General features: G+C 41.2%; 1 protein-coding gene across 14 annotated transcripts in view; it reads left to right on the top strand.

The window, feature by feature from the left end:
* TCF4 (transcription factor 4) overlaps window positions 1-25,975 on the top strand; it is a 372,534-nt gene that overhangs the window by 127,274 nt on the left and 219,285 nt on the right. For all 14 annotated transcript variants that reach the window (XM_060119615.1, XM_060119627.1, XM_060119607.1 and 11 more), the window contains 2 exons: window positions 1,187-1,248; window positions 4,654-4,750. In XM_060119615.1, the coding sequence (XP_059975598.1) occupies window positions 1,187-1,248; window positions 4,654-4,750 (159 nt within the window). The remainder of the gene's footprint in view (window positions 1-1,186; window positions 1,249-4,653; window positions 4,751-25,975) is intronic.

The raw sequence follows: 25,975 nt of genomic DNA, 5'->3' as shown, positions 1-25,975 counted from the left end.
ATTCCATCTCTTACTATGTTCTAAAACGCCATGTACTCCACTGTACCCCCAAATAAATCAATTAAGTATACTGTGATCACTTCTGCTGATAATCAAATAGGAGTAATAAAAGGAAGGACAGTAGTGTATTAAGAGAAGAAACAGTATCACTGAAATGTTAGAAAACACACTAAATGGGAGTATGTCTCCTGAACCGAAGTTTCACACCTCCTCCTCCAGTTCTGTCAGAGGAAGCTTGTGATCGCCGTCTGTTACCCACCATGGTCAAGATAATACAACAGTGAAACTTTTCATGCTCATAAAGAGGCTTTCATCGAAAATCACAAAGCCATTTTTAAATATAGAGTGACTGATCTTTCCAACACTTTTATGTTTTGAGCAATGAATATGGTAACTTAGCTGTTAGACGCTCCATCCTTCAAGTATTTGCCACTTGAAGCACTGATGAAGCATCTAGTAATTGGTCAGCATTAGAACTTCGCTGGTACAGGGTGTAGAGAATTCCAGCCTTCTGAGAGTTCATATAGTTCTCTTTGCCATCATTTATCAAAAGAAAACATTGCTTTCACAACTTTCATATCTACATCTCAGTGCACAGATTAAGGATTGTAGCCAAAAGGTGTGCCCATTAAAAAAAAAATTAAAAGACTGAGACGGTGTTGTCTTAACTTAAAAAACTTAAAAAAATCGCCTAATATCCTGGTAATGTCCTGATGGAAATAGACTACTGAATCCTTTTTCGTTTGCATATTTCATTCCTGTCTGTTGTTTGGTGGCATAAGCCTTGGTAAGAGGACAGAAAGTATCTAGGAGCATTATGGCATGGATGCAGCTAATATTAGTATGGATATGTACCTGATTTAACTTATCTTGTCCAAAAGATTTTAATAAGACTTGAAGTGAAGTTTCAGGTCTATAAAAGTTGAGGCTATGAAACATTGTAAAGGATGGAGGTAATTTTTATGTTCATACCTCTGGTTCCTGAGGGTCCAGTTCATTTCTGCTGTGAATTTAAATGACTTAATTTAAGTAGAAGGGTCAGAAGCCACTGTCATCATGGTAGCCTCGTGCCTGATTCTTAATTAAAGGCAACAGGAGATTAATTTGAAACATTAATTTAAAAGTGCATATGCAAAAAGAAAGACTTATTGCAAGAAAGCCTAAAGAATTTTTCTCTTGTCCCTAGATGTAGAAGACAGAAGTAGCTCAGGGTCCTGGGGGAGTGGAGGACATCCAAGCCCATCCAGGGTAAGTATATCTAATCTTTTTCCCACAGTCAGACATCCACATATGTAAATTGACAAACTGTAGGTGAGTTTCTCTCTCTCCCCCACACATCTGCACAGATATATATGCGTACTAAGTTTAATGAGGATCAGCTTCTTTTTGGCACCTTTTTTTTCATTCTCTTATTGGATGTTATTGTTGATTTTGACACCTCTTCCACTTTGGCTAACCAGAAGAAAAATCCTTCATTAAATATTTGGCCTACGGAGCCTGTGCTCCACAATGGGAGAGGCCACAACAGTGAGAGGCCCGCGTACCGAAAAAACAAAAAAAAACCCCAAAATATTTGGCCTTACTTTGCCAGTTATTGATCCAGTGTTACAGAAAGTTATTCGTTGTAGATGGTGCAACTTTAAGAACAATCCTAGTATCCCTGGAATGTACCGGTGTAAATAAACCACTGAATAATTCTGAAGACATAGTATTAAGTTCTAGCCTACCAGTATAATCTGCATAATAAATCTGAGTGGATTTCACTTTGTCAACATATGATGATTTTCCCACCATTAGTGCCTTTGGTCACCAGTGGGTTCATTCATTTATTTGGTCTCAAATTTTTGCCACTCCTTTCCGTGGATTTTGGTTGTTAGTTTGAGTGTCATGGGAAGACCGTGGCATGGCGTGCGAGTGGGTTGGTCAGGCCATACGTGTTTGTGTATGTATACGACCTTGGGTGTGTCATTTCACTTTCTTGGGCCTCATTTTCCTACTTTGTAAAATGAAGAAGTAGAACCAGAGGATCTTTCATGTTCCTTCCGACTTAAATGTGTATGATTTTGTATATAGTCTGTCTTTTTTTTTTTTTTTTTTTTTTTTTTTTTGCTGTACGCGGGCCTCTCACTGCTGTGGCCTCTCCCGTTGCGGAGCACAGGCTCCGGACACACAGGCTCCGCGGCCATGGCTCGCGGGCCCAGCCGCTCCGCGGCATGTGGGATCTTCCGGGATCGGGGCACGAACCCGTGTCCCCTGCATCGGCAGGCGGACTCTCAACCACTGCGCCACCAGGGAAGCCCTATAGTCTGTCTTTAATGGAGTCATTTCTAGGCCCTCTCAAATCCATGTCAGTTTTTATAATATACATATAATACCCCAAATTAAAAATAGAGCACGTAGTAAAACACCTGCCCCTCCCCCAACCAGCTGTATAGCTAGATGAAGCATTCCGCAGGAGGTGAGGGGGTAACGTTTTGCTTTAAGTGTGCTCATAAATGTGAGGTGGAGGGAGGTCTCTATTTTGGCATAAGAGGTAAGGAAGGTAATCAAGCTGTCAAAAGGAGGCCATCTCAGCAAGTCGTAGTTCGCCATTTCCACCTGTTCTTTGGCCTTGGGGTTCAACGCTGTAGTCTTCAGGGTACAGCAGGAGCTCTAAGCTTACCAGTTACTTTGTTGAGCGCTTGCACCAGCTGTCAGGTCTGACATTCTCGTGCATTATATGGACGGGTTGAGGAAATCTTTCCTCCTCCTCACATTACAGTCCGCACTTGCAGAGATAAATCCATTCCCCCTGACAGCAAGCGTAGGAGATGACAGAATGTCCCTCTATTGTTTAGTTCATTCAAATGTACTTAATTTCTTCTGCTTTCTCAGTTTAACACACGTAGTACTTTTAATTGTTCTTCTGAGAACAAGGTCCATTTAGGATAGTCCTGACTTTTATTTGGCTTTCATGAACTGTCTGGCCACTTTTTTTCCCCAGGAAATACGTTAGTGAATAATTTTGAATCAATATTTTCTAATTTATATTTTCTGAATTCAGGGGGTTGGCACGAGACAGGTTATTGTGGCTGACTTGTATCGGGAAAACATGCCACGTCTCTCTTTTTTCATCTTTAAGTGGTGATTTTTTTTTTTTTTTTTTTTGCGGTATGCGGGCCTGTCACTGCTGTGGCCTCTCCCATTGCGGAGCACAGGCTCCGGACGTGCAGGCCCAGCGACCACGGCTCATGGGCCTGGCCACTCCGCGGCATGTGGGATCTTCCCGGACCGGGACACGAACCTGTATCCCCTGCATCAGCAGGCGGACTCTCAACCACTGCGCCACCAGGGAAGCTCCAGTGGTGATGTTTTTAGTCACCTTGAAACACTGTGCTGAGGTTTAAATTAGATAATGTATATTAAGCGTTTAGTAACTCTGGAGGGTGAGGACACTTAATAAATGATAATTAGTGTTATGCAACATCTGGCATAGAACCAGCGAGTGTAAGACCCATGCTAGGTATTAAAAAACGACATCTTTTTATACACTGACATAGTGGCAGCGTCACATGACAGTATCATTCAAGTTAATTTTTATCAATGAGGAAAGGCGACTGACAGCGGGGTAGTTTGGAACCTTAAGGTTTCCATTGATTCTCTAGTGAGGTGATGCACATTTTCATTTTTCCTACAGCATCCGTCCCTTTTGTGTGGGCAGATTCTGCCCTTTAGCTAACATGCCAACTGCTCCCTCTGAGTAAATTTGACTTAGTCTTTATGGGCAGGGCAACCAGCTGAGCAGCATGACTTTTTTTCCTTTCTGGTCATTTGATGTATCTTAGTAGACTGAAATTTGAACCATATAAGATAGATGATTTTAACTCTTTCCTGTATGTTATCCAATTCCTCCATTAAAAGCAAGTAGCTCGGCAGTTTAAAAACATTATTTTAATTTAGAATTCCCCTTAGACCCATGAGATGATCATAATAATGACAAATTTCCAAGGATTAGTGTCTGCTTTAAAACTATTTTTTTCTGGCATACTTTGTCCAAATTCAGAATTTATGCTTAAGTTTCTGATGTTCATTTATAGTCCCGTTGTAATAATTTTAACATTCTTATGTGTTAATTACTCATGGAATGATCCAGTTCTCTTACAACCACAATAACAACTATAAGAAAACATTGAAATTTCAATATCATACAACCCAATGCTGCTGTTTAAAAGGTTCTACCTTCCCTTCCAAACGCAATTCATTACAGGTTATGGGTAACTTTCCCATAGCACATTTTGCTTTTTTTTTTTTTTTTTTTTGAAATAATGTGGGCTTTTCAAAATAATAACGTAATATTTACAATATAATTTATATGTATCAGGTGTTTTACATGCATTATTTCATTTGATCATGGCAATAACTTCATGCAGTTGGTTCCATTATTATTATTCCCCCAATTTCATGGCTGTTTTGAGGAAGATGTGGACTCTGCAGACTCTAGAGCCTGCTACTTCCCACTGTACCTGTGAAGATGCAGCTTCCTTATAATGAGGTGCCAGGGTGGGAATGGTGGACTCCAATTTCATTGGGTTAGAGAGGTGTCAATAGTCGGGCATACTTATGTGCTGATTTATTCATGGCGAGTTTAAACTTATGCTGTTATTTTATTTGCAGAACTATGGAGATGGGACTCCCTATGACCACATGACCAGCAGGGACCTTGGGTCACATGACAATCTCTCTCCACCTTTTGTCAATTCCAGAATACAAAGTAAGACTAATTTTGAATTAACATGCATTTTTTGAATGCTTATGTTTTACCTTGGAAGGGAGAATAAAGCCCAGACAGAGATTCTGTTTTTTAGGAACTTGGATTTTCAGCCAGTTTGCTATAGTAATTTTAAATTGCAGAAAAATATTGACAGTCTATGCTTGGTAATAGCATATACAGGACTAAGTTTTACAACCACGTGGAATTACCTAATTTCAGTGATACTGAATCCATGTGGAATATTTGTGTTTCTTAGACGTAAAGCAATTCTCCCAATTTCAATGTTGCAACAGTTGTTTTCTTTTTCTTTTCTTTTTTTTTTTTTTTTTTGCGGGCCTCTCACTGTTGTGGCCTTTCCCGTTGTGGAGCACAGGCTCTGGGTGCGCAGGCTCAGTGGCCATGGCTCACGGGCCCAGCCGCTCCACGGCATGTGGGATCTTCTCGGACCGGGGCATGAACCCGTGTCCCCTGCATCGGCAGGCGGACTCTCAACCACTGTGCCACCAGGGAAGCCCGCAACAGTTGTTTTCTAAGTTTAAGGTTGATGAACTGAAAGCAGTGAATATTTAAAATAATATCATTGGGCCTATCCATTGTCGATGAGATAAAGTCAGTGTTAGCTTGAATTTTTATTAAAGGGGTCATGGAAATCCCTTTAATAATAGGTTTAGTGTGCTTAAATCAAAATAGCATGTTCAAGTTGAATTGTAAAGTCTGGTTATGTATTTATCAAGGCGTGAACTTTAGTGCTAATAGTCTAGGAGGTCCCCATCCTACTTCATGAAGTGAGCAACATGTAGTTTGAGACAGTCTTGCCTTTCCTACTGGCATCTTTAGCGTATGTTTCTGCTTTGACTACCCTGTAGGGATTTTTTTTTTCACAGCAGTAACCTGAGCAATGGAAAGACAATTTATAATGGCTTAAAAGGTCCCAATAGCTGTTACTTTAGTTTTGATTGGAAAAAAAAGATCTCTGTTCTAATAAATGTGAGTTTTAACAATATTAGTAAATCTCTCAATGTGGCCAAATCCTGTTGCGAATCCATCAATAAATGAGGTTAAATTTCATGTCCCAGGCTGTTGGACTATACTCCAAGGAAAACACACAGCCGTACATATATCATTCTGAAACCATAATTGCAGATGCTTCTGAGAAATGTCCCAATTTTTAAGCCTTGGACACTATACTTGTTATTTAACATGTATATTGTTCTTGAATCTCAGTCATTTTTTCAAAAGTCACCATCAAATCCATCTAAAGGGACTTCAGGTATTTAACACACTATAGTCAAAACAGAGAAATACTAGGAATTTATTTTTAATGGGCAGTAAAGTGTCATCCCAACTTTGAGGACCACGTTCTCAAAGTTGTGTGTGACCATAGGTTGTTCATACATTTGTTCTCTTTTTTTAAACTTTAACTTTCATATTTATGTTTTAACTTTGTAGCTAAAGCAAGAACCCCAGTTTTTTAAATCAGTTGTTGATAAGAGATGCAGTGTTTCCTGTTTCCAGGATAGACAGTTGCAGGTGACTAGATATATTTGTCAACTTAGATTTTAAAGAAAAACTTTAGATTTTTTCGATCACAGTAGTAATAATTCTAGAACCTCATATCATCCCATCTCTATTTCTCCTCATCCAGCTTCATAAAATAAAAGATTAAGCTGAAAATAATCATCTTGAGAAGTAGCACGTAAAGAGTATATTAAAGAATTTCCTTGGAAGATTCTAAACCTGTCCTCCAATGAGCTAAAGTAAAATAGGATAAATGACTACTCATATTGAGAAGTTTATGTTATGTCCATGAAAAACAGTTTTCCTAAAGAACAACATGATGAATTAATATTACAGAAGACACCAAACAATACAGAGATATCAAATAATTGTTCTTGTTTGTGTATCCTCCAGGGTAACTGTTTTACGAACCAAATTCGTTTTTCAATCCAAATAGTATTAAAATATAAGTGGGCTGAGAGTCTAGAGCTGGAATGGAGAGAGCTGACTCTTTTCACTTAGTTGTTGTTTAAGCTGAAAGTCCATGTCAGCTGTGTTCTTTTATCCCGTCTGCCCTCCTTCCCATTAAACCCTTAAATATGGAGGCCAAGACAGTCTCCTGCATTGTGGTAGGAAATGCTACTATGTCCGGGAGGCTCCCACCCACTGTTCCCAATGAAAGGACTTCTCTGTTAGATAAGCTGTCTGGTCTGAAACATGGCTCTTTATTGTTTACAAACTGCTACATTTTCCACCTCAAGCAGATTTTTGCACAGAAAAGAATTGTGCTTGGGTTAAATGGTTTATCTGACATTAACGGTGCAGTGTCAGACTGGGGTCAGGGAAGTCACGCTCAGAGCCAGAGGGCATGGCGCAGTGTGCAAAAAAAGGGAGGAAAAGACATTTAAACCACTATGAAATACCTTGCATTTTACTTTGGAAAAGGATTTTAAAAAAATATTTTTAGAGAATTAACTAGGATGCTGCATTACAAATCCACCCCATCCCCCTTTATAATTTCTCACATCCCAAATGCCTTCTTGATTGGCTTGAGTATCTCAGGGCTAGATTCAGGGAACAAAGATGCTCATTGATTTTGCCCAAGCTGCTGTTGATTTAAAATGAAACCACTTTTGAAATGAACCATGCTTGGTGCTATGCTGTACCTTTACAAAGAGAAGAGAGATCGTTTCCAAGAAATTAAAGACAACCAATTTACAAATGAAGACAAAGATAAAATAAGACCTATTGGGCCTCCCTGGTGGCGCAAGTGGTTGAGAGTCCGCCTGCCGATGCAGGGGATACGGGTTCGTGCCCCGGTCTGGGAGGATCCCATATGCCGCGGAGCGGCTGGGCCCGTGAGCCATGGCCGCTGAGCCTGCGCGTCCGGAGCCTGCGCGTCCGGAGCCTGTGCTCCGCAACGGGGGAGGCCACAACAGTGAGAGGCCCGCATACCGCAAAAAAAAAAAAAAAAAAAAAAAATATATATATATATATATAAGACCTATTAGTATAGCCAATAATTTGAACTCACCGAATATATGGTATATCCTAAACTGCTCTTTGTGTCCGAATCCATATTCTGTGTTGTAGTCTTTGTGGAAGTTTTCGTTCTACCAAAAGAAGATATTAGTCTTTACTGTAAGTTTTTGACAACAATACCTACTTTCAGAATCCTTAGTTTTCATGAAAAGTGCATAGGATTTCTTTACATGTCAAAGATTTCATTCTGCTGTGATGTCATATTAGGGTAAAAGCTATAGCATCAGAAATAAATCAGCCACTTTATTAGACCAGATTCTCTGTTGTCAAATCAATCAAGTCTGTGACTGAATTAGGCATCTGCTACAGAAATAAGTGACACTAATTTTACGGGAAAGAGTTATTAACTGCAGATGACCTATTTTTTTGGTAAACTGTTCACTTAGGTTTTATTTTATTGCGAGGAAAGAAAGAAGTAATGAACCACTCTCTTCTTTTAGGATTGAATTATTATTATATATTTTGTTCTTTATAGCAGTGCACTATTTTGGAGAAATGATGCAGGCATTGCTAACATTTGCTTATAATTTCTGTTATAGTAACAAAACCCTTTATTACAATTCTGAACTCTGACTTCACATGAATGGTTTTGCATAAATGTTACAGTTTTTGTAATCTAATACTTACCTCTGGCACCAAAGTACAAAAACTTAATTTATTTGTGTATCTCAAACTTATGCAAAATGGTATATAATTTATAAGTAATAGGGTGTCTCCATTAATTTATTCCTTTAGAAATAAGCTTGCATATCTGAATATAATACCTTATTTGGTATTAGTTTGAATCCCTAAACTAAAAATAAACACGTGAACACAAGTGCACTTGCATGCATGCACACGTACGTGTGCATGCACACACACGCATGCACACCTAATGTGCTAGAAGAATTAATGACATTTGGTTTATAAGGGTGCACTGGTCCTTCCATTGCTGTCTGTAGTTACAGTTGCCATACAGAGTTTTGGAAGTTGATATTGTGTAAATGCTTTAAAGAAAAACATAACTAAAGTAAACAAAAAAAGCAAGCCCCGAAATTTGTTGTTTTAAAGAATGTGTGCATGGCTTTTTGTTTTTCTTTTAGTGTGGGGAAGTCTGGAGGAGTTGAGATTTCAGCACTGAGTCATCTAGCTGACTGCCTGACTTGACCAATTCATATAGTTCCCTTTTTAAATTAAAAAATTTTTTATTGACATATCACATGATATTAGTTTTAGGTGTACAGCATCATGATTCAATATTTGTATAGCAGACTCTTTTTTTTTTTTTTTTTTTTTTTGCGGTGCGCAGGCCTCTCACTGTTGTGGCCTCTCCCGTTGTGGAGCACAGGCTCCAGACGCGCAGGCTCAGCGGCCATGGCTTACGGGCCCAGCCGCTCCGCGGCATGTGGGATCTTCCCGGACCGGGGCACGAACCCGTGTCCCCTGCATCGGCAGGCAGTCTCTCAACCACTGCGCCACCAGGGAAGCCCTAGCAGACTCTTTCACTTGACACTTCCTGAGTCCTCACTCATTGTTTTCCTTGGGTAGAGACAAGCGAGCCAGTTTGCATTTTTGCTTGTTTGACATTCCCTGCCCTGTTTTGTATCTGGAGAGAACTAATCACTTCTTCCTTGTGTCTCCGTATGATTATTAATGATAATAATGTACACTTGATCTGTTGGAGACTTGTTCACTGCAGTTATTAAGCAGTTTGATTAAACCTTTACAGGTGGTCAGTGGGTCGCTTTCAGAATATGCTAATAGGACGGAGGGGCCAGGGGTCTGAGCCTTGTGCTTTTAAGAGGATTATATGCTATGGAATAGTTGAAAATCCTGGCAAGAACTATAGGCAAAGAGTACGGAATTAAAAAAAAAACGCATTCCTGTTTGTTTGTTTTGTTTGCCAAGCATGAAGCTTTTGCAGGTAATTGTCCAAATATTTTTTTACAATGGGAGACAGTGTATTTTCTAGCTACAACTTTTTGATCCAAGGAAGGACCTAAGCATGCATATTCCTTCTATTGTTCCAGAGCCTTAATTGAAAACCAGATTGTTTGAGTGAGCAAGATGCCAGTAAGATTATAGACATGCATTGGTAACCGAAGGATGTGAAAAGTGATACTTTGGTACGGTTGGGTGCCGCTTAGTTCAACATGAGCGGCTGTGTTTTTACATGTCCCCTTGTGAATGGTTCGGTTTCCTTATTGTGGTATTTGGTTCCTGTCCCACTCGTGGTACTCCAACAGTGCACTAAATAATTTCCTACCATAGACTAACTGATTTCTAAACTAGCTCAGTGGAACATTTTACTGCAGGATTAGATCGTGGTTCAGAAAGCTGCTGGCTTATAGGATGACCTTTGAATCTCATCTGGGTTAGCGGTTGATATTTTGATTTGGTTACTGTGGTCATATTGTGACAGCTGCTAGTTCATTATAATTCGCTTCCACGGCTCCGTTTGCCGAGCAGGAATATTTAGGTTTGTATTACTTCAAAGTGTTTATGGCTACCCTGAGTTTAGCCCAGCATAAAGGTGAAGTGTTGTGAGCGCTTTCAAATCCCAGTGGCAGAGGCCAGTGGCACAGTCTTGTAAAACGGCGAATGTGAGTAGATGTTAATACAGGGAGTTTTTCTTTTCACTGTAAAACTGGAAATACCCAATGAAGAGGCTCTTACTTGGAAAACGGTTTTGGAAACCGTAACACACAAAGGAAAAGAATGACCACAAAGAAACATAGTTTTTTCAAAGCATGGGTAAGATTTAACTTGACCTCTTGGTTCTGTATCTGATTTTTTTCCATGCTGGAATGTAAATATTTGAAAATAACAAAACCTGGACAAAAAAGGCTATTATTTGACTTTGAAGTGCCAGAGGTCAAAGAGTATTTTAGTAATTTCATGAAAATGGAATTGTGAATGTGGATGTCAGCTCTAGAAATTTTAGTTCACTTTTTAATTGTTCTGAAGTTCAGTAGTGATAGCAGGCTGCTTACAAGTTCACTGGTTAGGGATGTCTGCATTTTCAATGACACTTTTTAGCTTGAGGTTATCTTGATGTCATCTGTTAGCTATTGGACTGATAATGTGGTAACAAGCAGTTTCTGAGAGAAGAAATGTTTAATAGTGGTTTTATTTCTTGTTAGCTTTGTTTGGGAACTTTGTTATTTTAATGTTAGCTTAAAATGTCTTCCTGAAGTATTAACAAATAAGACTCTTAAGTATCATCCCCAATGATCTAATTAATGCTGATTTTGAGTGAAGGCTGGGAGCCAGAGAACTGACTTTTCTACTCTCTTTTGTTACAAATGTCTGTGGGTCTTCAGGTCAGATCTTTTTTATATCTTTAAATTGAGGGGGGAACAAGTCTCTAGATGATTTCTGAGGTAATTTTCTCAACTAATGGTCCATTGATCTTTTAGGTATGCCATTTTCTGCTTATACAGTATTTTATCTTTAGAGATGTTTCAGCGTTCTTTCTAATCCATTCATCTCTATTTTGTGATACCTTCACGTAACTTTGCTAGTGATGTGTTTTCCAAATGTAATTCTTTAAAGCCTGATTCAAATGGACGTTGCTTTTCTACCTCAGCTCATTGCAAACTATAGGTAAGGGATTGGATTGATCGGGGATAAAATAATAACTCACTAAGTTACTGTACGTCACCGGGAGAAAAGTGCTATGCATGGGCCAGGCCTTGGCATAGAGTTGCAGGGCCTCAGTAAATGGCTAGTGGATTGTTTCCTTCATGAATAAATTGGGGAAATCAGATATTTGGGTCTAAACCCTATGTGAAAAGCCCATAAATTAAAGTCAGGCCTACCTTTTACTGTGTCAAGAAGAAAACCCTAAACCAGGGACAGTCATCTAGAAGTTCATTCTGTAGTTCTGTAACCTTGACTCTACAGAATGTCAGGAAACAGACCATATTACAGTGTGATAGATTTCAGTTTTCAATAAACACACCACCGATTATTTTATTTATAAAAGGAAATAAGTAAAATCAATATTTTTTGGAAGGCCACTGAAAACAGTTGTGTGTCTCCGGTATTCAGATAAGGTAACTTGTTTCCTCTTGTCCAGTCAATAAACATTTCTGTTCCTCTTTCATTAGTCTTGTTTTCTTTCCATTAGGCTGCTTGCTCGATGGCATAGCGTAGCAATGCTGTGATAACCAGACACTTATAGTCAAACTAGGTGGACTAAACCAGGCTTTTTTAAAATTTAGAAGAACTGATACCAGAAAAACGTTACTTGAAAACTATACCTAGCAGAAAAGTGTAGGTCTTCTACATACCAGAGGAAGATTTCTCACATGGAAAGTTACTGACCCTAAGAGAAAATAAATCGTTTTCGAGTCAAGTCAAAGGAAAAAGCAGTTTTTGTCAGGTAGGCATGCTTTTGTTTGGAAAGAATGGAAAATGTGACTAATGGTGGCTTACGAATAATTTTTCTCATAGTAGAAGTCTGGTGGTAGGCCGTGGCGAGATTTGGTTTGCAGTTCATTGCAGTCCAGGCTTGTACCTCTGTGATTCCTTTGTCCCTTCCCTCATTGTCTAAAGGTGACTGTCACAGCTTCAGGAGTCAAGTTTGGGTTTGATGCAGCAAGAAGCAGGAAAAGGTGAGTCCGGCCGTATGGTCCCCGGCCCCCCTACATCCACGGCCATTCTCCAGCTGCAGAATTTGGAGGGGGTGGGAATGTACACAACTGCTTCTCCAGCCTGTGCAATGGAAAGAGATAAGAGGGAAGGGAGTCAAGAATGCACATTGGGCTTAGCCAATTTACAGGGTTTATTTAGTTTCTTTTAAGAGAAGAATCTGTAATTTTCAATTTAGCAGCTTTGAAAATAAGGAACAAGGCTCCAGCTTTCATGTAAGCAAAATATAAAAATGGGTCTCGACTCTGGATTCTGGTCAGCAGATTAGAGAGAAAGACAAAGAGGCATGGAACAGAAAAAGAGTATTGAAAGGAAGATGATAGAGAAAGGACCGCGGGAGAGTCGCACCCAGGAAGGAGGAGTCGGGGGTGGGCTGTTCTCATTTCATCGCCAAGGCTTGTGCTTTCCTTGTCCTCATCCCGTGATCAAGGCAACAACCAGCCAGAGTCAAGGGCTTCATGTCCTCATCATCCAGAACCTTCTCTTTTAGGTCTCCGGCTTGAATTCCTGCCAGGCTGTCCAGAGTTGCCTGGTCATGCAACCGCCCATGGCTCCAGCTTCCAGCCTTGTCTCCAGTCCCTTCAGTGGTCTCTGGCAGCGCCTAAGGCTGGGGCCCACTTCCACAGTCCACTGTGGCAGCCGCTCAGAGCCGGCCTGGAATCCTGGATCAGCAAGGTCCCGGGACATGTCCCTGTAAGTGACAGCGATCGTTCCCCTGGACCACTGCCAAACAGGCTCCCGGGAACTTCCCTCCAACCACCTGCCGTGTTGCCGTGAAGCACTCACACAAGAATGCCCGCTGCCGGGGGCAGAAGAACCCTCTATTTTACTTTAATATGTATATAGTTGTATTTGTTGATCTTTAATGTGGAGGCTTAGGTGCAGCCAACAGACATTTCATCTTGCTCAGCGCGCCAAGACTGCATGAAATTGTGGTGAGAGCTGGATCCAACTTTTGGCCAGAAGTTTCCCACCTCTGCTGATCCCAGTCACGGCATGAATCAGGCCCATGAGAACATGGGCTGGGGAGGGACCGTCGATCTTTAAAGGGAAGCAGGATGTGGAATAAACAGTGCCCTTTTCCTTTAGTACAAAGTTTTTCTGTTAAGTTTTTCACTGGAAAGGCATTACCTTGAATTTTGCCTAAGCTTGCCACTTAAAATACGCCTGGGATAGCATTCACCAATAACGGGCTTCCTTTTTTTTTTTTTTTTTTTTGCGGCACGCGGGCCTCTCACTGTTGTGGCCTCTCCCGTTGCGGAGCACAGGCTCTGGACGCGCAGGCTCAGCGGCCATGGCTCACGGGCCCAGCCGCTCCACGGCATGTGGGATCCTCCCAGACCGGGGCACAAACCCGTGTCCCCTGCATCGGCAGGCGGACTCTCAACCACTGCGCCACCAGGGAAGCCCCCAGTAACGGCCTTCTTGACTGGATCCTTGGGTGGAGGATCAAACACTTGGCAAACCTCTCATTGCCCCTCAGCTCCAGAGGAAGCAACAGTAATTTTCAGAGTCTGTTAACCTCACGTCCGTGAAAGTTGTGTGCCTACCTTAAGTGCGATATTGACCTTCATTTAAAAAAAAAAAGAAAATACCGTAAGCCTATTTTCTTTGTTCACATGATAACCTTCATTAAGGACCAAAGCAGCAAAGGAGCTCAGTTTGAAGCACTGCAGTCTTGAGAGGGCTCATGGAATAGTGGACTAGGCTCAGGGTCCCTGCGGTCTTAATCTTGGCTGTTCCACTTCATGGTGATGGGACTTTGGCTACATTTCTTATGCACCCCAACTTCCGCATTTCTGAGGTGAGCGTAGTGATACCTGTCACACTTACCCCAGCATCACCGTTCAGCCATGCAATGACGGGGTACACTTTGCAGTAACCACTCTGCTCTCTGACTGTTATCTTAGGCCATTGCACAGCTACACATTGGTACTCTGTCACTTTTGTCTGTGATTAATTGAAAATTCTGTAGACTTTGGGTCTTGGGCGATGGCAGTTTGAAAACACCTTTACCTTCTATTGAGATTGGAACAGAAGGCAAGAACAGGCGGAGATAGTGTGGAGTGATCACTTCTGAAAACAGCAAGATGGAAATAAAAAGGTTTCTTTTTCAGCCTTTCCTCAAAAAACAGTAATCCTAGAAAACAAGTACCTCTTTGGGGCTAACTTCGTGGACTTTAGATGTGCCCCTTGATGAAACATTTGCCTCCAACCATTTTTCTCTCCAACTTAAATGTTCTCGAGGTTCATTGTTACCCATGGCGGAAAGCGCCTTGGTGTGGATTGTGAGTGGTGGGCTGGGAAGCCCGCTGTCAAGTTGAGATTTCTTCACCTGCACTGTAGGTCACCTGCGTATGGAGTAACCTCTGGGTAGGATGCTTTTTATCAAGGGGATCCTATTACACGTCCCTTCTAGGTTCTGGGGAATGTTTTGGAGGTAGTCTTCCAGTTCAGTTTGTTCTTCTCCAGAGAAGCTTGGCAGAGAATGTTGCCTGTGTATGTCATTATCCTCTCATTCCCTTCACTCCCGAGGGGTTCTGAGTCTTTCCTAAGGAACCGTGTATGGTTTTTGAGTAGAAAGAGGTGCTCAGTGGATCTCATTTTATTTCCTCTTGCAGAATATCAGACCCAGGGACCAACAGTGGCAGACTATTTGGAGCATAGATTGGGACCGAATTAAATTTATTCCCAAGCACATAATAGACACATCCCGAACATTTCTCATCTTCTTGATGACTGTTTATTAACCCTTCCTCAGTTCCTTGACACAGGTTTCTTAATAGAAAAAACGATAAGGGTGTTTTGCTTTAAATTGGTGCAAAATATAGCTGGTTACATTGTTAATATTTAAAGTAAAACATAGAAAGCTTTCCTACAGGTTGAAAATACCACTGAAGCCCTAGTATGGGGGCAGTGGAGGATGGTGGGCTGAGCAAGGCTTGTGTTTAGCTGGCACTGGTTTGACTCCCAGCTCTCCACTCTCCCGTTATGTGATTTTGGGCAATCTTTAGTGCTCTGATGGAATTTCTCATCTGAGTAGTTGCTCTGCATTTAAACGGAGAAACAGGAAAAATATCAATACCTGGCCCTTAAATGCAGTGGCTGTGAATGATCATTACACCTACTTTTATTTTCTCTAGGCTCTTTTTCTGTTCATTGGGTCTGACCAGCTTGGCAAAAGTAATATGCAGACTTGAGACTCATGTAGTGAGTTTTGGCAGAATGTGGATGTGATTAATTAAATGCCACCCTCTTGTGGGCCATATTAAAAGCTGAATGAAAATAGAATGTGTGTAATATCTGATACCATTTGGTGGAGAAGGGGGAGACAAAAGGAGAGAAGGAAGAGAGAGAAAGAGACACGTAAAAAGCTAATTTTAGAGCGTTCCGATCTCGCAGTACGATTTTCTAGCCTTGAATTATCAGCATTGGCGTGGCTGCCTGAATCTCTGAAATTACTAGGTTACTAATTGCTCCTGCCTTTTCCTCACCTTGGCTATTCAGACCAAGCCGTACTCTTAACAGTTCCGTAGCCAAATCTGAATGCTGGGGATGCGAGCATAAACTCTTTATGTGTAACTGGTGTAACTGATGGTACTTAATTGGGCAATACCAAATCGTGGAGAAGAATTTATTGGTGACCTTGTCTCCTTCAGAACTTTCAGAGTATTCAGAAATGAGCCTAATATTCAGATTTTGGGGATCCTTAAAGCTTGGATTGACAGGATTAAACTCATACTTTATATTGTGTATGTGTTTTTATTTATTTCATTGCAGAGTTTCCCTTTTCCTTATTTATTGATGGTCTCGCAAACGTTATTTGGAAACTGAGATGCAGTGAGCATAAATATTTTCAATATCCTGGTAGACCGCTTAAGCAGCTGTGGGCAACCTCTGTCAGGCATCCTAGTAACTCGTTAGGGGCACAACTGACCTACGAAATAATAGTTTGCTGGATAATCTTTTGGTGATCTCCCACTTTTCCTTTACCCTTGATTTCCTTATTTCTTTTACTGACCTAACTCATGGAGATGTGGTCTCGGTGGCGGCGGGGGGGAAGAACTCTGAAATGTTTTGTTACCTCCAAGATAAAACGGTTCAAAATAGATACCCTTTTGTGATTGCATTTTCCATTCATTGCAAAGTCCTGTATATAGCTTGAACACCCAATTGAAAATAAAACAATAGAAAGCAGCCTTGCTCAGAGTCTTTTAAAGGCTTTTTAATAGTTAATGAGATTTTGCCCCATACCCTCATGAGTTTCATTTAGTTCTGAAATAAAAATTTATGGCTGTTCTCTCAGCTCTACTGATACTGGTTTCAGGGTGGAATTGAGTTCACACCTGCTCTAGCATAAAAAGAAGCCTCTCTGTGACTTCTGGAAAATGTTTGCAGAGTAGAGTGAGGGAACTCACTCTCCCTACAGTCCTAACCACAGACTGATGCTCTTTGCAAACACGGAGGAAGCTGCCTCGTGAATTGGCTCTAATTTGCTAAGATCGTCCATTTCTAGCCCTCCCTCACTTACCCACGTTCCTCAAGGTGGGGTATGGTTGTGGAAACGCAGTTGGTTGGCATAGGCAGTGGATCTGCATTAACACTGTAAAGTGTACATATGGGAAAATCTTTGCATTTGCTAGGCCATTTAGCTGTTCAAGACATGGTCCGTTAGTCCGGCAAAGTACAATGGCTTTTCTGAGTACTCTAGTTAAGGGGCAGGATGTGTAAAGCAGTGTACACTTAGGCGGATAATTAATAATTAGTGTAAGCTTGTAAGGCTGTAATATAATATATAAATTTAAGCACCTGTTAAAGTTTTATCAGAGCAGATCACCTTTCCTCACTACTAGGGAGTATTCCTCCCTAGAGACGAAGAAAGTGCTCCCACTGCAGGCAAAAATCTTAACGACCAAGGGAGGGCTGGGTTTTATATCAAGGGCGGTTTTCCAAGGTCATTGTGATTAGGCAACGTATTTCAGCGGTCACGTTTAAATAGTGTTCCTATACAATAGTATTTTGTATGCGTTTGACTGCAGATGACAAAATGCGGTTTAGAAAAAATGTTTGGGCGCGTTCTGATATTTGGAGAACCCGAGAAGCTACCCCCTCCCACCTCCACATCATCCCCCCTGCCAGACAATGAGGATCATTCATTTTATAACCTCATAACAATATTCAGAAGGAGAGCCTTTTCTAGAGGCTAAGTTGGACGGAGTAGAGAAGAGAAAATGTAGATCTCGTGTGCTGTTTTTGGCTTGGTTGTATCGCGAGTGGTTTTGACACCTCACATCCTAGCTCTCTTGATTTTCAGACAGAGAGCAAGTACTCCCTTACGGCAGGGAGGGAAAAGGCAAATCACATATTTGTGAAAGCAAAACAGAATATCTTACTGCTTTACAAGTTTGATTGGCTTCTTGATAAATAAAATGAACGTGTCATCAGCATGTCTGCCATCATATGGTCCTCAGTATATGTAATTTTTTAAATCATCCATATACATTTTAGTTGTCCTAGAAACCAACCAAACTTCAGCACTCAAATTAGTCTTTGGTTCATTCATTCATTCATCCAGAGAGTACTTGTGGAAAATCTGTGCCATGCAGGCCCCTGTTAGGTCAGAGAGTGACACCAGTCACCAGAGAGTGACATGCCACTTTTCTTGCTTTCAGCGTGGCCCACAGTCTTAAGGAAGGAGTCAGATGGGTAACAGATCATTTTAAGTCAGGGCATTAGGGAACTGATCAATGTGTGCACAGGGTGCTGTTGGATTACATGTCTAGGATACCAGCCATCAGTTTCCTTGTAGTAATGGCTGAGATGTTTTGGTGCTCATGGTATATACCAGGCATCCACTAATACTTTACACTTACAATCTTGTTTCTTTCTTAGGCATGGTCATTGCCGTTTTCCAGGGGCAGGTGCCGTTGAGGATCAGAGAGATTAGGTTACCTGCCTGGTGTTGTGCAGTGAGAAGGGCAGAGCCCAGATCCCAAGCTCTGTCTGCTGGACTCCGGAGCCCTTGTTCTCAACCACCCCCACTGCTTCACTTGTAGAGAGCGTGGCAAGAATTCCCTGAGGTGCAATCGCAGTTAAGTGTGTGTTCAGCTGCAACTAATGGAATACCTGATCATAGTAACATCATCATCAAACAAACATGGCTTTTTCCATCACTTAAGGGGACGTCTGCAGGTGGGAGTCGCCTGTGTGGATTCAGCAAATTAGTGTTGCCATCTTTGCTTTCCTGCCCTCCTCAGCATGCTGATTTTAATTCTTCATCTTTTTCTCTCATCTTGCATTTCTTGCAAGATGGCTGCTGAACCCCAGACACCATGTCAGACTTCATGATAGGAAGTTGGAGAGGCAGAGGTTAGAGTAGCATCCATACCCGCTTGTATCTCATTCCATCAGCAGGGAAACTAGCATCCCCAGAAACCAGTGGCCTTGAGCAGGATTTTGTTAACATCTTATTGGTCAGATCTCTAACAGATATTTACTCATAGCTGCAAGGGAAGCTGGGAAAGTGAACCTTTACAGTGTTAGTTGGCATTAGGACTCAAGAGGCAGGCAAGAGAGAAGGGCATTGGAAATGGTTATTGGATGAATCAGTATGAATTTTGTTATATTAGAAGTGATACCGCATGAGTGGATAGTGCCATCTTACTAGATGAGTTGGAACTCTCCAAGGAAAAAGAAAACTGTCAGTTGAGAGAAAGGCAGAGAGGTGTAGGAGCTAGAGGATGTCACAGGAAGCCCAAAACTGAAGAGGTTCTGTAAGACTGAGACATAGTTCCACAGGGTCCACAGAGGAAGGGATGACACGGAAGCTGGGTTAGAATCCTCACCTCAAAAAAATGAAGGAGCTTTCTTGAATGGTAGGGGGAGGAAGTTGGATTTTCACTGAAGCATGTAGTGAAAATCCAACTTAAAATCTACTTAAGGGTTGATTTTAAATAGTGGGGTAACATGATTGATTTATGGTTTAGGATAGTCACTAGCGACAGTGTGAATAGGAGGCAACACGACAGGCAGGGAGATTACTCAGGAGGTGATTAAAGCAATTCCAAGAGGAAAAGAGGAGAGATTGGACCAAATCGGGAACAATGGGGATGAAGAGGAGGATATGAATTCGAGCGATATTAAATGGAAGGAAATGGTTGGACTCAGTAACTGATGGATAAAGGGAGAGTCATCCGTGGCTTCTTGATGTCTGGCTTGGGCCAGAAGGTGGATGGCGGTGCCATTCACTGAGATGTGGAATACAGGAGGAAAAGCAGATAATGGGGGATTAAGATGGTAAGTTCAGTTTGGGACACACTGAGTATTTGAGATGTCTGTGAGTGACTTGATTTGTGGTTCTGTCCGGGGATTGCAGATTTGGCATACAGTATTCCATATTTGCTAGTTGAAGTCACAGGAATGGATAAGTTACCAGAGAGAGAGAGAAAAGGGAACCTATTTTCTGATTAATCATTTTGCTTTCTAAAGATCTTAAATTGAAGGGGAAAAAGCCTCCGTCTCATCTTTTTCTTCCCCCAAAACTTAGTATCTTTAAGAAAACTGGATAATTCTTGATTTGATCACATAATCATTTCAGTGTATATTTAATCACCCATCTCTAATGCATTATTTATAAATTCTTTCTTCCTTTCCTCCTTCCCTTCCTTCCTTCCTTCCCTCCCTCCCTTCCCCCTCCTTTTTTCCTCCCGTTCCTCCACTAAGCTAGATTGGAATGAAACTCTTGTCTCAGAACATTAATTTATCCACTATTTGGGAAGACATCATAGATTCTTAAAAGTGGAATAGAACTTAGAGCTCTCCTTGTGTCCTTTCTCATTTACATCAGCTTCCCTCCCAGTATAGGAATCCTTCTCGATGAAGCCCTAGCAAAGCTGTTGGCATACATGACACTCTGACTAATGTATAAGTGAATGGACCCCAGCAGGCATTCCTTCCTCTGCCTGGGCACTCACTGCATTGGGGAAGCCACTCCTGACAAGGCAATTTATTGCATTGTGACAGCTCTAACTTTCAGAATGTTCTCAATTCTGCAGCTGTCCGCTCGGGACACTAAGTTTCTCCTCCAGAGCTACCTGGGATTGTGTCTTTTCTCTCTGCACATGTTTCCCAGGATGATAATTCTTGCTTCCTTCCAAAGTGCCGTTGGAAAACATGTAACATGGTTTAACCATGCCTTGTATTCCTGATCACTGTCCTCTGCGTGCGTTCTAGTTGGTCTCTTTCCCTCTCCAAGTGGTGAATCCAGGACTTAGCTCAGTATTCCTGGTCTGGGTTAATCAGTAGTGAATCTGCTTTCATTTTTAGTATTAATGCAGTCTAAGGTTTCACTTACCCATGTTTTGGCATTGACTGAAAATTGAGCTCCCAGTCCACTGAAATTATTGTTTTTAATATCAATTGCTTTCTAATCAGGTCTTCCACTTCCTTATGTAGAATGGAACTTTGTATTAATCCTCACTTATTAGATTTCTTCTTGTTGGTTTTGGTCTGCAAATGTGCCCTCCATCCGTCCTTTCACTTTGTTGATCCAAGAAGCTGTATTGTATGATACTTAAGCAGTGTGCACTCTTGGGCTTAATCCTGACTCTACCCTTTCCACAAAGTTTCCTCACTTCTATGTTGAGGATAATTAATGGGAGCCATTTCTGTAATTGTGGATCCTTGTCTTTACTGTCAATCTTCTGCCCTCTGGAGAGGAAGCTTAAGACAAATAGTTCTTCTGTGACCAATGGAAGAAGCAAATGCGGTTCTTTAGTTGTGTGATCAACCAAATTTACCAGGTGATAAGTAGGATGTAAAGTAGCAACTAACTGATAATTATTAACTGGCTACTTTGTTGGGCCTTAGGAGCAAAGAACTCAAACAAGCAACGACAAAAATCTTAAGATTACCTAGACAAAAGTCCTAGGTGTCTCTTCACCTGCATCTAGTATTAAGACAGGAAATTACAAGATGATCCAAATGCTGATTATAGGAGCTGAAGGTTAAATGAATATTTGGGTTAATTCTGAAGATAAACTGAGAGGTAATTATTTCCTTTACGGGGAGTTTTCCAGAGGATGCCTTGAAGACTATGAAAATTAGACTCATGACAACTTTTCAGGAACACAGTTCTTGTGACAAACAAGATTCCTGGAGAGCCATGTGTGAGCTCCCAGGGAGTTTAAGAACAGGGTCCTAACTACAGGGTAATAATGGCTTGGCATACGCAGAGAGAGGGAACAGATTAGCAGCCATCAACTTGTTTTGTAAATGAGCAGTGGTACCTCATACAAGGACTAGATTGACCTGAACCAAAGTTAGGTCAACCTGACTTGATTTCATAATAAATGTCATAACGGTGACAAGTCTTCAGGGACATTAGTACACTGTTTGCAATTGTGGACGTTTTTGTGGACGAACCATCCTTTGACTTCCTCCGATCATGTCCGTGAGAAGTACCAATGCTTCATTAACAAAAGCCAACCCATCTTGGTTCATCACACCAGTGTGTAGGACTTCTGTAGCTTCAGGCCCCCAAAGTCCCTCCAAGTACCTGGCTTCTGTTCTGGTCACTTCCTTGTGTGTGGATTTTGATCTGGTGCCATTGGAAGCCCGCCATTTTGAGAGTGAAACTTTGAGATTTTATTGTGTCTGATTACTTGTAAGACCTGAGAGCTTCTTTCATTAGCTAGGAAACATTCAAATTTTCTCTGAAGCTTTTAAAGCCACCATGACCTCCTACATGGTGTTTTTGCATTGGCAACCATTCCCAATGCTGGGTCTCAAAAGAGGCGAGACTTGGGGCTATTGATTCTCAGAAGCTGATGGGGCTGTAGAACTTATTCAGCTACTACCCTTTTCTAAACCAAAGTAAGGTTATATTTTTCGCTTTCATAGACAGACAAATTAAGGTCTTTAAAATAATACCTACTTCCCCTTTCCTTTCTTCAGATAATCCGCAGCAAAATCTTATTAGTTTCCTGTACAACTGCCTTGTTTTAAAAATCAAATTGAAGACCAACTTGATTCTGCCTGCAGAGCAAAGCTATCTGCCTTTTTAGGAAATCTGGATGGTTAAATTGGAAGCATGTTCTGCACATGGTTTAGCAGTTAGTAGCCTGGAAAATGACCCAATAGCCAAGATACGTTTTTGGTTTTTTTAAAATTTTCATTGTAAGTGCTTGTTTAAAGTATAAGCCTGTAATTGACTATTTTGCACATTGTTTATTGTTAATTCTTTTCAGGCTATTATAGTTTTTGTACATACATTGCCTGCTAAGTTGTGTCAGTGGAGGAGCATTAGTGCTATAAGAAAATCCAGTTAAATGTGGTGCTTAAAAGCATTACCAATTAGACTGGATTGGCATGATTTCTTAGTGATCCTAGGAAAGTCACTTTCTATTTGTGCAAATTTCTACTTATTTAAAATGGGTATGACTATATATATATATTTTAACTAAAGAGCAGCACATAAGTTCAAACTATGTTGTGGCCTGCTGAAGAGTTTCTACTGATGGTGGCTACATTACTCAGTATTGTTATTTGGCTCCCTTAATATGTTCCACATCAGAGGGGCAAAATCCTATTTTGCAGTTTTATCATATTTATCAGCTGGTACCTATCAGGTAGCTCAGGCTGTTTACTTCGTAAAGTTTATATTTCAGAAATGCTTTTTAATGCATATATCACATGCAGTTTACTCCATTTAGGTGGGTATGCTAAGCAAAACAAGGGACTTCCTGGTATTCATTCTTTCATTTTTTAGTTTAGAAGAAATGAACATCACTTGAAATTACAGGTACAAGCTAATACTGGCTGATAATTAAAGGTGATAAAAATTGCAATGGAAAAGGAGTTAAATTGTGCCTATCAGGTGGTAAGGACCACTAGAATATGGACATGATGGAAAATAATGAGGAGATAAATGTGATTTATCTGTGTATACTATAGAAAGAAAAATTATGGTGGGGAATGTACTGAATGTAGCTTAAGCTACATAATTTATCATTATGTACAAGTGGAAACGTACATGAAACTCCTCTTGATTAAGTTTTATGCGAAACAAAGGGTGTGATTGGAAGTATAGAACTGGAGAGTATTTTCAGAATATGATGATAATCCAGCTAGAGCCTTCAGCAAGTCTGGTCCAACTAGAGAAGGGAAAGAAGAAGCAAGGAAGCTTGATTTGTTTGGTGTTACGCAAATTTGTGACACATGTAGGAGTTTGGACCTAACGGATTGTTGCACTAGATTTGGTCATCAGATGATGCTTTGCATAGCAAGTATGATCTGAGCCATTGATTTAAACTCTGAAAAATACAGGAGATGTGTAGGCAGAACTGCAACCTTTCTGTCTCTTGAAACAAAATTTAACAGTCAGCCTTGAACTTTAGACGCTATAAAGCGGAATGAGAAAAAGGGGGGGGTGGAGGTAAGTAGTGAAAGAATAAAAGTGGGAAAAGGCATGCGCATTCAGAGATGTAATTCAGCAAGTAGATGCCCCAAAGTTAATGCTGCTTATAAACACGCTACAAGAATATTCCAGTTATCAGGCTAACAGGATTAGAAACTAAAGAGCACAAAGCAATTATTTATTAAGAAAGAGGCACAGTTGGCATCGAGTGTTATAGAGGAGGAGACTGGTGTGATTACAGGAAGATGTTAAGAATATTAAAAAAGTCTCCAGGGCCTCCCTGGTGGCGCAAGTGGTTGAGAGTCCGCCTGCCGATGCAGAGGATACGGGTTCGTGCCCCGGTCTGGGAGGATCCCATATGCCGCGGAGCGGCTGGGCCCGTGAGCCATGGCCGCTGAGCCTGCGTGTCCGGAGCCTGTGCTCCGCAATGGGAGAGGCCACAACAGTGAGAGGCCCGCATACCGCAAAAAAAAAAAAAAAAAAAAAAAAAAAAATCTCCAAATTAAGAGTGAAAAAAAGGAAGAGAGATTACCTATGAGATGATGATAAATAATACTGAGGTATTTCTGAGAGCACCTACAGAACAGGAGATCTGAAAAGTGGTTTGTCGAGCCTCGAAGAGATAAAAAAGGGTAATTTATGGACAGGCAGTGGAGACACTGCTAAAAAAATAAAGGAATTTTTCACCTCAGTGTTCACTAAAGGAGGATGGGGGACAGATGCCAGAAACAGACATAAATTTCCCAGGGGAGAATGAAGAAACACAAAAGAAAGCAGAATCCTGCCAGAACAGGTGATCAGGGGGTGAGAAGAAAAACTAATCAAACCCCCAAAGCTTAGCAGCAGTCACCTGAAAATCTAGAAAAAGTTAAAAAAGGATGGAGAAAGAAGCTGGGGAGGAGAGAAAAGACAATGAACTGTGTTTCTTAGAATGGTTGAAGATAATGTTGTGGATTTGTTTTATGTAGTTAATACATTAGACTAGCCTTTTTGAAATTTACCCTTCAAGGAAATAAGCTAGTTGACTTTAAAAATTTTAAGTGGTCTGTGAATAACCAAGACATCTTTTTTGGCCCTTATAAGTCCTCAGTTTTTTTTTTTTTTTTTTTTTTTTCTTCTTTTTTGCGGTATGCGGGCCTCTCACTGTTGTGGCCTCTCCCGTTGCGGAGCACAGGCTCCGGATGCGCAGGCCCAGCGGCCATGGCTCACGGGCCCAGCCGCTCCGCGGCATATGGGATCCTCCCAGACCGGGGCACAAACCCGTATCCCCTGCATCGGCAGGCGGACTCTTAACCACTGTGCCACCAGGGAGGCCCAAGTCCTCAGTTTTTTTTTAAGAGTTACCCTCGTATGCCCATTGTTTAATGTTTCAGTATTTGTTAAGTGTTTATTGAATTTTATGATTGTTTCCAAGGTAGTCACTGAGCCATTGATTTGGCCAGTGTTGATTGGATATTCCTTAGTGCCAGGCAGTGTGCTAGATCCTGGTACACAGCACCGAAAAAGACAGACATGCTCTTAGGGTCTTTGAAGTTATTGCATCCTCACTTCTGTAAGCCACCCTACCTCATGCCAGGTAAAGAAAGGTCATTGATTTCACTTTGCTATCATTCCCCATCTTTCTTTTGACTGGCTTCTTGATGGAGAGTGTCTGGAGAAGAGTAGCCTCTATTTCTGCTGGTCTGTTTACTGTGCTGGGCTGTTCCCAGTGTGGGTTTCGCTTCCTTTTCTAGATCTTAGATGTGGATCTTTTCCCAAGCTCACTCATCTCCCCAGTGCTCCAAACCAGACTCCTTGCTTTGGCTCCCTACTGGCTGCCCCTGTATGAATGACCTCCTCTGCTGTTTTTTGGGATTCACAGAGTACTTGCCTTGGGCAGGTGAAAGGCTATACTTTCAAATGTACTTTTTCCCTTTCTCCATTTTTCCCCTGCTCCTGCATTTCAACCCTATGGTATACACACTTCCCATCCCAGGCTGACGGTCTTCCCTTTGGACGACCTCTTTCCCTGCTTTTTGCCTCCATAAGCTAAGACCTTCCCATTTTCCTTCCCAGAATTCATCTTTCTTTGCTTTGTGTTCAGATTACTTGAAGACACTCATTAATGCAAATACTGTTGTGAGGAGGGCTTCACT

The sequence above is a fragment of the Mesoplodon densirostris genome, chromosome 15 (genome assembly GCF_025265405.1).
Source record: "Mesoplodon densirostris isolate mMesDen1 chromosome 15, mMesDen1 primary haplotype, whole genome shotgun sequence".
In the NCBI taxonomy this organism is placed as follows: domain Eukaryota; kingdom Metazoa; phylum Chordata; class Mammalia; order Artiodactyla; family Ziphiidae; genus Mesoplodon; species Mesoplodon densirostris.
This window is presented reverse-complemented; position numbering and strand designations above follow the sequence as displayed.